This window comes from Perognathus longimembris, chromosome 15, assembly GCF_023159225.1.
Source record: "Perognathus longimembris pacificus isolate PPM17 chromosome 15, ASM2315922v1, whole genome shotgun sequence".
NCBI lineage: Eukaryota > Metazoa > Chordata > Mammalia > Rodentia > Heteromyidae > Perognathus > Perognathus longimembris.
In genome coordinates, this window is record NC_063175.1 from 10,827,732 (window position 1) to 10,840,775 (window position 13,044).

The 13,044-nt window shown below is 42.1% G+C and overlaps 1 protein-coding gene across 1 annotated transcript in view; it reads left to right on the plus strand.

The window, feature by feature from the left end:
* Positions 1 to 13,044, plus strand: part of Piezo2 (piezo type mechanosensitive ion channel component 2) — a 343,119-nt gene that overhangs the window by 292,535 nt on the left and 37,540 nt on the right. Inside the window, 4 exon segments of the mRNA XM_048363082.1 lie at positions 2,606 to 2,712; positions 3,800 to 3,898; positions 7,063 to 7,177; positions 11,682 to 11,741. Of these exon segments, the coding sequence (XP_048219039.1) occupies positions 2,606 to 2,712; positions 3,800 to 3,898; positions 7,063 to 7,177; positions 11,682 to 11,741 (381 nt within the window).

Consider the following 13,044-nt stretch of genomic DNA (forward strand, 5'->3'; position numbering starts at 1 on the left):
TGGTCTTTGGTAATCACCTCACAAGTTGGTAATAGCTTACAGAGCTTCCCATGAAGGTTATTAATGTTAGATCTTATGACTCATTTCACCCTCATTATATCAAGTTCTTGAAGACTGGTATTAACACTAAATGTGCTTGTTACAGTATTTGATGATGCAATAATGCAGAAATGTGTGTAATTCATGGTTTGGAATCCTATTCTGAGCTGTGCTGTTAAATTTTCTCTCCAAAGTATGTTTTCCTTTACAAGCTTGAGAAGACCACAAAGGCAAGAATATAGTCTACTTTTCATAGTCTTTGATGGGTTCCAGAACTTACCTTTAGATCTGGAAGAATTTTGTTAAAATCCCTTATTCTGATCTGTTGAATGACTGGGCTGGGCCTTCAAACTAGGGATAAGCATAGTTGGAATATCAATGTAAGTCCACTGATGGTGTTACCATATTGTCATGGTATTGGTGCTGTCGGTCAGCAATGAAGATCTTAGCAGGGGCTGTGGGTATCAAAGCCCCTAATTCCATACCTTTGTACACACATACGATCGCATTATTGCTGTTCAATGATACCTTCCAGTTCAGTGTGGCTTGTACCCATATCAATTCTGTACTACTGAAATTAATGGCAAGCCTTGTTTTATTGTGAAGTATGGGAAATGAAGGGCAAAGTGTCTCAGGATGCAAGTGGTGAGATTTAAAAATTCATGTCCCACGCAGTGATTCAGTGATGACATTTGCACCCCCGCGAGGCCTGCATGTGGGCCTGGGCCAGCCGCTGGCCCTCCTCTACCAAAGGGGAGGAGTTTTCCACCACTGACGGCAGATGCCACACAACAAAGCAATCCCTGGGGTTCCTGAGACCTTCAAAGAACATATCCTTCTTGGCTTACTGTGCAAATGCCACTTGATCATGTAACAAATTGGTCACCTTCCTAGTGATAAAAGCCAATGCATGAGGTGACAATCATTTGTGCTCATGTATATGAATAAAGGCTATAGAAGGTATGATTGAATACACTTAGCTATTGATTTATTTCAATGCCTATAATGAGGGTAAAATGCTTCGTCCTATCATAATCTGTTTCTCCTGAATGACCATGTGACAGTCATCCATGTAACTCTCCTGTGAGTCTTTTGGCTTACATGAAGGCATTACTTTCATGGTCTTCCTCTATGTCAAATGTAATGCTACAACTTTAGTTTGTTCTCGCTTATTCTTACCTTATGTTATATTGCATTGATTTCCTCAGGCCTGGACCCAGTACTCTGGGCCTGGTTTGTTCTTCAGAATAAAAATAATGAAGTACAGTGTTTCTGTTCAAGGATATAAGGCCCAATTCATTCACTCTGCATCTTCGTGAAACAGAGGCTTCAGAGTCATCTGAAATCATGGGCAAAATCGTTGGGCTTTTGACCATGTGTAGCGACAGCCGAGCAACTGATTTTTAAACAAGCCAAGGTTTTCCATTCCCTTATGAGATGGAAGGCCAAAAGGTTAAACGAATACATTCTCTCACCTGACAGACGGATGCCTCAGCTTTGGAAACCCAAGTATAAAGGGAACATAGGAACATTTACCTGCAGTGATGGTACAATTCTTGTAGCATAAGAAATGTACACGCGGGGCATCCTTTCTCTAATAAACTTACAATCCCTATCAAACTGATCCACGACTGGGTTTTTGAAATCTCTTTAAATCTCTGGACATCCCCACTTTCTCTGCTCCCAGCTCAACAAAGGCCCCATTTTCCTGTAGGGAAAGTGCGAGTGCAGGCAGAGTCAGTCCACACTCTGCTTCGCAGCTTGTCGTCAGTAGGATTCGTTCTCAGATTCCGTTAGGTTCCGGGGAGTGGCTTGTTGACCAGCGCCTGACAGAGCTCGTCTCTGTGGGCCATTTCTCTGGTCCCAGTTGGTCCCATAGCTGTAGGTCAAGCAGCTGGCACAGTGGTGGAAGTAGCTCTCTTGTTACCATTGTTTCCTGTTTTATTTTAAATGTTACCTCCTCATTTCCTCCTTGTGGCAATGTGGTTGTGGTTGTCATTGTTGTCACTCTCTCAAATGTCTTGTCGTCTGTGTTGTCTCATGTGTGGCGTGGAACAGCCAGGTCTACAAAGTGGAAAGTGAAGTAGAAGGTTGGTGGCTCTGATCTGGGTCCTGACTCACCCCCAATTGGCCGACCTGTAACAGACAATGTCTGCTCTTCCACTTCACGCTGGCCTTGTCTTAACTGACCAAAGGACGGAATTGTGAAACAATAGCTATTTTCGCGGCTCAGTAACAAAACGAGTTGCGGCACTGTGGAGTAGATTCAGCCATGTAAAACTTACAACGAAGGGGGAAACCCACCAGGTCAACCTGAGTGGCTCATTCCGTTCTTCTTCCTTGGCACCGACAAGGCCACATACTCTGTGGACCCAGTCACCCCCACCCCACGCAGCCCTAGCCTGGGCCGGCTCTTGGCATCTCCTATACGTTCCTCCCTCTAACATCTCATACTGTGGTCCTCTTTTGGTGACCATTTGCATATCTTGAGGGGGCACTTCATGAATAAGCCCCCAATGATCTCCTGTCTCTTCCAAGAAATAAGTAACTATTTTGTTTCGCGTAGTGGTCAGGAGTGGAGATTATTATTTGTTTGAGACGGATAGTGAAGAGGAAGAAGAGGAAGAATTAAAGAAGGAAGACGAGGAGCCTCCGCGGAAGTCAGCCTTTCAGGTAATTGTGGGCTTGGGGAAGGGATGCCCCCAACCTCTTGGATGGACACATCCGAACTGCAAGCCTAGGTTACATCTGTGTCCCAGCACAGCCGATGCTGAGTGACATGGGAAATGGTTTATTTCTAATTAAACTGCGGCATTTGCAAGTGTTCAGGCAAGTCTTCCTTCCCTGGCCTCAAAACCTGTTCCTACCTATTGAAACAGAAGCTCAGCAGCTGGCCTCCATGTGTTCTGTTGTTGCTGCTGCAGGTAGGAGGAGGAGACATCCTTGAATGGATTCAGTGAACGGAATGAGCTGATGGTGAAATTCAGTTTCACTTGGAGTGCTGAAGAGTTGAGACTGCATTGAGGCCGTATTTCGGTGCAGCTCTGACCTTTGCAGCTGAACTCGCACTGTTTCAGAACATGCGGGCTCCTCAGTGCCTGCTCAGAGTTGCATAACCCTGGCTTGCTAGAAACCGGGCTTCTCAACAGCTCACACGGGGAGATGAAAACTTCAGCTGTGTTTCTCTCTCCTGTGGGCCACAGACCAGGACAGTCAATTCCCATTTCCTAAGAGTACAGGGAACCCAGAATGCAGGCCACCGAGCTACCCGGTGGTAAAAAGCAACATCTGCTGTGATCAAGGCAGCTTGCTGGCTAGGCCTCTGCACCCACACGCCTTCTCCCAAGGTGGGAGAGCTAAATGATTCCTGGAGTCTCCTTGACCCGACCCTGCCTCCCGGCTCTGCTCCTCCCTGTGTGTGTCTCCTGGTGTATGTTTCGTGTTTGTGTGCATGAATGCCACGGCCCGGCCAAATACTACTGACTCAACATGTTCGTTTTTCTTTTCATGAGTTTTGTTCTCAGCAAGCAGCAGAAGCGAATGCGGGCGTCTTCACTCTGTGTGGATCACATACCATGACTGACTGCATTTTTATTCCTAATTGACAAGCGGAACACGTTTTATTCTAGTTTCTATGGCTGGCACATTTGAGCGTCATTGATCTTAATTATTAGAGACAGACTCATAAGACAGCGTTTATAAAATTGTTAGTTTTTGGTTTGTTTTCTACTAATTACTCTTGCTTTGTCCTTCTTTGTAGAGAGCTATTGGGAAGTTTGCCTCAGCCATTTTAGCCTTGCCAAAGTCTGTCATAAAACTTCCCAAAACTATTCTTCAATATTTAATCAGAGCTGCAAAGGTATTTCCTGTTTTACTGACGTGTAGTGTGTAATTCTCTGCTCCGTAGAACTTTAGAAAAACATAGCCTGGGATCTGCATTTTCTCTGTTCTATAGATCATACAATGAAGGGATTGTAAGATTGTGAAATATTAGGAAAGCTTTCCAAAAAGACTTCATAGCAGCCAGATTGCTTATTGGACCGCAAAGACTACTGAAAAAAATAGAAAGAAAAAATGCAGATCCAAATCTACTTTCTCTCCTCATAGTTTTGCGTAAGTTACATCTCATTTTAAAAGGGTCACCTCCATTGCATGCATCAGTTATGATGAATAAAACATAATAATTTTTCTCAGAAAGCTGGTAAAAAACAAATCTGGATACACTAATAAAAGACTCCTTTGGTTCCAACTTCTTCCTAGCTTCTGCTTGCTCTCCCTCTTCCCTAATTGGCTCTGACTGTCCAGGTCCCACATTCAGTATAGCTGGACTCTAGATTGCTCAGCCATGAATAGTCACAGTAGCTCCAATGCCTTTGGAAAAAGATGTTAAAAAGCAAAAAACAAACAGAAAAAAAAAACCCATATGTTGATTCATCCGATTGATGCACAAAGGAAGTTATTGAGTTACCCAAACTGTAGTCAGTTCATCATTGAAAATAACATATAGCTCTGTTTATATTTTCTCAGATATTTGTCCTCTGAAAATTCTAAGAGTTTCTTCTAGAAACTCTTTGGTCTTTATGCTCCTAAGTGTTGAGAGATGAGAATAGTGATATAGGCCCAGGTAGCTCACATTGTACCTGGGATGTTTCAATGATGGATCTGATTCAACAGTTGAAATCACAGAGCCATCAAATCCAGCCCTCCAGATGGAGAGCAGCTGTGCTTGAGAAGTTATTGCCACGGCTCCTGTGAGTTTCCTCTGCATGAACCTCTCAACGAGCATAGCTTAAAAATGAGAAGATTCCACATAACTATCCCCTTCTTACTACTAAAAAAAATGAACGATATTGATACAGAAGGTACTGGTCACAGTTGTATTAAAAGACAAACTAGGAAACATCACCAGTTTCAGTAAAGGATCTTCATTGCATAAACTGTTGAAGAATAAATGTATTTTTAGCTTCCTCATTTTTCAGTAAAAATAAATACCATTTCCCCCTAAAAGTGATAAAATTTAAGGTGAAGTCATTTAAGATAAAAATTGAACTAAAATCAGGGGCTTGCGTTAGTAGTTGCTTTAAACTTCTGGTTAATGTTGTGAGAGCTTGACTCTCCCTGGCTCCCCAACACCATCTGACTCCCTATAAAACCTCATGACTCCCTGACCCCCACTTTACCCCCCCCCCAAGATGGACTTGAATTGCCAAATAATCATTAAGAAGTTCAGTAAATGTGTCCGTTTCTTGACCCAACTAAAGACTGAAACCTTCCCCTGCCTCTGCTTATCAGTATATGAAAATAGGCAGACACCAGCACAACTAACCTTCAAAAGCTCCTGGAACTGTAACATGGCTGGTTTTCAAATCGCCAACCTGCAGGAAAGTCTCCTAGAAATAAGGTATCGGCCATGTTGTCGCTCCCTCTAGGCCACTTCTCTTGTCTTTGCTAATCTAAATATTCGCCTTGGGGAGACCCTACTGACTGACAGGCTGCAGTCACTCAGAAATCAAATGTCTAGATGTTTGTGGAAGCTTCCTTGTGACTGTGACCTGAAGTCATCCTCCCTGGACCACCCCCCCCCCCCCAGAGTTATTGACTTTTTCTTCAGAGCAAAAGATTTCCTCCAACTTGTGTGTCTGCTGCATTCACAAATCCTAATTATCTTCTTATTTTCTATGTTGAGGATTCTTTCATTATCTAAAACAATATTGCAATAATACTTGGTTTAAAGGAAATGTCACCAGATGTCCTTCAAATCCTTTCCACACAACTGGGACTGTTCTGAAGCAAGTTTGCTTTTTAAAAGTACTAAACCTGAGATAATTCTTGAGAGAATTCCCAATTAACACGTCCAGTGGACGTCTGCCACAGATTCCTTTCTACGGTCCTTCACGTTTCAGTTTATCTTCTCCTTTCCTTACATACATTCTTCACATGAAGTAGAATATTTTTTTTTTGCTTCCTGGATTTACTCTCTAGAAATAGTACCCTTTGGGTATTTGGGTAACCTTCCCACACAATTTAGATTTCTACCAGTGAGAAGTTCCTAATTACCTTATGACCTCTTCATTTCCGTCTGTGGAAAAGTTGCTTCTGTTTTCACAGATATGGCAATGTCAGTGGTGGTCTTTTTCTGTGTTTTTCAAAGAGTTCAACCGTCTGTTAATAGTACTGGACAAATTGGCAGTGTCTAAGTCCTACGAACCTGAGACTGTTGCTTCAGTCTCATCGTTGTCATGGAAAAGCCAGCTTCCCTGAGACCCGGGGTTTGAGGTGCATGCAGCACGGCTGCCTGGCTTGATGATTCTCGCTGGCTTGTTGGTGTCAGGTTCTCCTTTATTTCTTCTGCATGCCTTGGTGGGTGGGCTGTAAAGAACTTGATCTTTCCTGACTACTTGGTCTAAGATATTGATGCAACTGTTTTCTGCTCTTGATTGCAACCCAAGCACCACAGTTTTCTTTCCATACTGTCCTGGAATAACTCACTAATGGCAATGCCACCATATTTCTCCTCTCAAGATACTAATCAATCCACAAAGCTCATTTTCAACTTGCTGGTAGTAGCTATTATTCACCAAGGAGAGTATCGAATGTGAAACAACACTATAGTCACAAAGGAAATAAGAAGATGTTTGTGTTTGGATGGAAAAACTAATAAGCTGAGTGAGACATCCTGCTTATTCCATGTTGTGTAGTGCAAAGAGGATCCATAATTGGGAAACACTAGCGGCAGAGTATTGAGGGGCTGGGGAGAACGGATGGTTTGTATATACCCAAAGTTTATGTCAGGATCATCTGTGGCACCCCATGAAATATATTCCCACACTGTCGTTTTCATATATACATCTCATCATAACAAAAATAGCCAAGATTAGCTCAACATACAGAGGTGGGAAAGGGATATTTAGTTTGTATTGAGAGAAAAAAATAATATTTCTTAAAGCTAGGAAGTATGGTGGAGGTCTCCTGTCATTTCAGATTATTAGAAGGTCAGAACATAATTGAAATTTCTTCTGTCAGTTTGTTTATCAAGCCTGGATCACGGATCCTAAAACAGCCCTGCGGCAGAGGCGGAAAGAAAAAAAGAAGTCTGAAAGAGAAGAACAAAAACGGAGGCGCAAAGGATCTGGGGAGGGTGAGTGTTGGACAGGATGCCGTCCACAGCCAACATTCCCAGCTTGGTGGCCTTGTGGAGAGGAATCACCTGTCCTTTAAACTCTGCAGGGGACAGAGAGCTTTATTTGTCCTTAACTTCTCATAGCTGACCATTGGGATACATTCATCTGTGAATTTAAGTTAAGAGAGGCATTACAAAATGGAGAGAGTTCAGACACCTGTGTCTCATGCCTGTAATCATAGCTACTCCGGAGGCTAACATCTAAGAATCATGGCTCAAAGCCAGCCTCGGCAGGCTTTGAATTAAACACATTAAACACACACACACACACACACACACACACACACACACACACACACACACACACACACTTTCCAAAAATGAAGCTGTGGCTCACATTTTAGAGCTCTGGCCTTGAGCAAAAAAGCTCAGGGACATCACTCAGGCCCTGAGTTCAAGCCCCAGGACCAACACAAAAACAACAAAATAAAAAACTATAAGTAGGGAGAGAAGGTAAAAATTAACCTGAAGAAAATAGAAAGATAAACCTAAGTTTTAGGTGACATTAAATAATGAAGAAAAGATACAAGACAATACCTGACCATTAAGTTAAAAGATGTTTTTTTTTCTATTAGTCAATGAAAAAGACAAAATTTAGTTTCATCCAAAAAGAAAGAGCAAGTAGACAGGTACTACTTGCCTATAATCCTAGCTACTCAGGTAGCTGAGATCTGATGATCATGGTTCAAAGCCAGCAGGACAGAAAAGTTCGTGAGACTTTTATCTCCGATTAACTATCAAAAAGCCAGAAGTAGAGGTGTGGCTCAACTGGCAGAGCACCAGCCTTGAGTTTAAAAAGCTAGAAGACAGCACCCTGAGCAGGTCTAGTGTCAGCACATGTGTGTGGGCATGGGTGTGTACGTGCATGTGTGTATGTGTGGACAGACACACACTTGAGCAACCCAATGAGAGTTCAGGAGCCAAAAGTGCTACCAACGTCAAATTCATCATGCCATATATGTATATCAACACATTTCTAAGGTGAAAAATATTCCCAAGCTACAGCAAACACACACACACACACACACACACACACACACACACACACACACACGTTAAAACACAGTAAATACACCGGGATTAAGTTTTCATTACCTGCATCACAGTAACTATTAGTATTAGAGGTTGGTGAGATCCAGAGCCATCACAGTCTCCCCAGAAGAACTTCAGGAAAGGCACAGTCTTAAAGTAAGTGTTGGCATCTGAGTATACCAACATTCCACATCTGGCTGCCTTTAAACACCCCGAGTGTTGGAAATACTAACATATCTGCTTTAGGATGAAATCAAAATAGCAATTAAAAGCTATCTGACCAAAAAGGTTTGTTTTCTGGCTGTGTTAAGAATACTTATGCTGATTTTATTAGGCCAAGAAAGGAATACATAAAAACAGCTGAGAGAGCTGTAAACAAAAGTGTTTCAAAGGTGCTCAGCCTCAGTAGTAATACAAGAAACAAACTAAGTGTCACAGGCTGACCTTTCCACATTGTTGTTTTTGCTCACCTCATCCTTTCCGATAGTGTGTTTAGGAGTCCGTGAAGCCTGCTCACACATGGCAGTAAAGTGTTAGGAAACAGGATATCGCCATGGAAGAGCCACACGCACATCTGGAGTACAAATCAGTCCCATTCTCAGATGTGTGCTTGACTTAGGCAGCATTTTGCATCAGTGCAACACATGTCTAAGAATATTTATTGAAAAAATAATATCCATCTAATATTATTTGTTAAAAACTGTAATCTGGAAACATGTGTCTATAGAAAGAAGAAAACTTGTGTGTGTGTTATGTTACCAGTGAATTATAAGACACTGTTCAGAGTAGTTTCCTGACTTGTTACTAAGTGGAAAACATCACTTTGAGACTGTCATTTACCTAATGCAGTGACTCGTGAAACAAAACCAAAATACCACGAGACAATACTTTGCACTTTACTGGGAGCAGATAACAGTGTCCAAATGCAAGAGAAATACCACAAACAATACTGTGCTTGGCTTATTATGGGTAAAAGATACCACTTCTAGGTGAGTGGAGATTGCAGGTGTGATTGAAGGGAGCCTTAGCCTCATTGGCACTAGCATGATGCTTTCCAAAGAGAATGTGATCATCCGTTCCTTGTGGAATTAAAACGTAGTGGGAAAGTCAAAAGAAACGGTAATTTCTAACAACCACAGTCCAAGACCTCTCTTCCCCCTGATATCTCCTGGCAGTGTTTTTAATTGCTTTATTTTTTTGAAAAGATAGAATTGATACACACTTGAAAGAAGTCCACAGGTGGTAATGAAGTAGGGGTGCAATCTGCCCCAAACCATCCCCTGGAGACCAGCCTCTACCCACAAATCCTGGCTTTCCCACGCACGCATGTACTTCCCTTTATTTGTTTACTTCTCAAAATTGACTTGATACTGCACAAGTGATTAGTGAATTTTCATAAACAACACATCAAAACAATTTTCTGACTAGGAAACCATATCATTTTAATAGTGCAAAAGGTTCCATAATACATATATGCATAATTTATCCAATTAATTCATCCTTAGTGGACAAAAAGATGGCTTGAGAATTTTTTTAATCCACATTGAACATGTGATAGTAGATATCCTTTGTGTGTGGGGTGTGTGTGTGTGTGTATGTGTGTTAAAAGTATAGCAAAGGTTAAGCACACAGTTTTTTCTTTTTTCTTTTTTTCTTTTTTTTTTTTTTTTTTTTTTGCCAGTCCTGGATCTTGAACTCCGGGCCTGAGCACTATCCCTGGCTTCTTTTTGCTCAAGGCTAGCACTTGAGCCACAGTGCCACTTCTGGCTTTTTCTGTTTATCTGGTGCTGAGGAATCGAACCTAGGGCTTCATGCATGCCAGGCAAGCACTCTACCCAAAACTACATCCCCAGCCCCAGCCCCCACACTTTTTACAGAACAGTTTCTGTGTAGCCCTACATATGTTAGGTAGAGGAAAATCCATTTCTTATACCTCCCCATTCCAAGGACGTTACAGTTGTTGTTTTTTAATTTTGAAAGTGGAGTTGGGGGTGGAAAGCCACAGTTCTGAAGGTCCCTTTCCCCATACTCAAATTATAGAGAGGAATGACGCTGATTTACAGGCAAAACAGAGGAAAGCTAGCTGAACTCAGGGACACTGAAACTCCTTTGAGCCAGGGCCAGGCATGCACGATTAGACCGTCCAGGCCCAGGTACGCGCAGGTGAATGGCTGATTTGCATCTCGGGATGTTGGGTGATATCTGGTCACAATAAGAAGAAGGCTTCAGGTATCCGAGGGACAGTTTTTACTGTTGTCCCAAGATGTTTACTGATTGATCTTGTCTTTCTGGAAGTCTCAAGATGACAACTGCAGGGGAGAATTTCTTGGAGAAAAATAGAAAAACAGCAGAGAGGGACAAAATAGAGTTTGTTAGATCAATGGCCAGGAGATTCCTTCAATTTGTTCTTCTGAAGTATGAAAAATGGCTTTTATTTTTGTATGAATTTACTTAAATTCTTTGCTGATACGACTGAGCATATTTTATCTCACAGTTTCTATGTAATTTGAACTTTCAAAGCTAAGATCTGAGTTCTGTTATCATTTTTCCAAAGCATTCTCTTGGGGGTGTTTGTTCTTTTCTTATTAATTGGTCTTTTGTATGTCAGGTATACACCTTTTGTCATGTGTTGCATATTTTTCAATTGAATGGTTAGATTTTGGTTTATTATAGATGTTATTTAAACAGTTTTAACTGTTGTAATATCAAATGTTTCTAAATTTCTCTTATACTTTTTTTGGTACCTTTACTGGGGCTTGGACTTAGGGCCTCAAGCTCTGCTTAGCTTTTTTACTCAAAGCTAGTGCTCTAATACTTGAGCCACTTCCAGCTTTTTGCTGGTTAATTCTTTATCCTTTTTTTTTTATGTTAGCCCTGGTGAGCTTGGGGAACTGTCTTGAGTTCTTTTCCTCAAGGCTCCAGATGTAATGATAAAATTACCTTTGGTTCCATTAGTTTTTCATTGATGGGTACAGCTGAAGAGGAGGAAATGTTTCTTGACTCACAGCCGCTTCCAGAGGTTGCAGCCCCTCGTGGTGGTAAGGGAACAGGGATAGCAGAGCAGCTGCTTTTTGGCACAGTGGCCAAACGGCAGAGAAACGGGAGATGTCAGAAGGGACTGGGTCAAGATGTAGCCCACAAGAACATGTCCTCGGTGCTCCGCCTCCTCCAGCTAGGCCCCACCCCCTACCCTTCCCTACCTCTCAGTAATGTCATTTGATGAATCCATCCAAGGATCAATCCGTTCCTTAGGTAAGAATCCTTCATTTCTAATCACCACTGGGAATACCTCAGAGACACCCCCAGAGGCATGCTTTACTCGTCTCCTCGGCTTAATCCATAAACTTGCCAGGATTGACAGTAACAGTGCTATTGGCATTTTATTACTGTAAAAGGAATCTACTTCAAGTTTGTTGAACTCTCGTGGCAGGGCCCGTGGAATGGGAAGACCGCGAGGATGAGCCAATCAAGAAGAAATCTGATGGGCCAGGTGAGAAAATAAAGGCAAAGATAAACAGTGAGGAATGTAAAGCTGATTCTTGGCCAGGTGACAGACAGTGCAAGGCTGCCTGACTGGAGTGAATCCCAGAGTTTCTGGACTGCGATGAAATTATGAGCAGCTTCCAGAAGCTCGTCTCTGCCGAAACTGTGAGGTGACTGTGAGCAGAGCTGACCTCTGCGCCCCTGGGTGAAATGCCGGACAGCTGTCTGTTTATGAAGCTCTGGGTGCAAGTATTTCTAAAAGGGAGTTTTAGAAACAAGTGCTCCGCTTCACAGAAGCCAGTAGAATAAAGGCACAGAAAATACTGGCCATTAATTTTTCTTTTTCCTTTGCTTTGCATAATCTTTTCAAGTTTGCTTTTCTGATTGATCCCAATAACTATCTATTTATGGGGCACAGTATACTATTTAGATACATGTGTGATAATGACATCAGAGCAGTGAACACATCATTACCTCAAACGTACATCATTTCTTTGTGTTGGGAGCACTCAAAAGTCTCTCTCCTAGCTGATATATGCCATAAATTATTGGATGAATCGAGCAAGAAGAAAAGCGAGTATAGGATGAACAGGACTGGGGAGACTCTAAATGCCCCAGAAGCTTGCGAGCAATCGCTTCATTTTGAGAGGAGAACCGTGTCCTAGAAGTGTGACTTGCTCAGGATTCCAAGACACAGATGGATAGGAACCTGGCTTGCAGGTTCTGCAGAGCTAGATATTGTACTGTTGTTACAAAGCTTTATGCAATGGTTGCACCCAACACTTAGGATTGCAAATCTTGTTTGGCAGGCACTTTTTCAAGCACTTTAGCCTTAGTAACTCATTTAACTCCTTCAAAAACTGTCTTCTTCATTTAACAGAGAAGGAGACTGAGGCATAAAGAAATGTGCCAACTTTATTTTAGTGGTGGTGCTGGGGTTTGAACTCAGGGCCTACCACTTGCTAGCAGGTGCTCTACCACTTGAGTCTCTCTGCCAGCAAGCTTCACCAACCTCTGCAAGGCTACACAGCACAGAGAAGTGCAGCTGGGATCTGTACTCTGGCAGTTTGAATCCAGAATCTGTGTTCTTGATCACTACCTCTGTTTCTGTGGGACTAAGTAAAGCTAAAGTTTAAAAACCCTAGTTTCCATTTCTAATTCTTGTTGTGACCTCAGTTCTTGAGTCTGCAATGCAGAGATCTTATCTTTAACATCAAGTCTAGCAAAGCAAAGCTGGAATGTCATCATTGTGTTTATTTCCACCACATCTGTCTTGAATATACAGTAAATTATCATTGAACAAGTGAAGA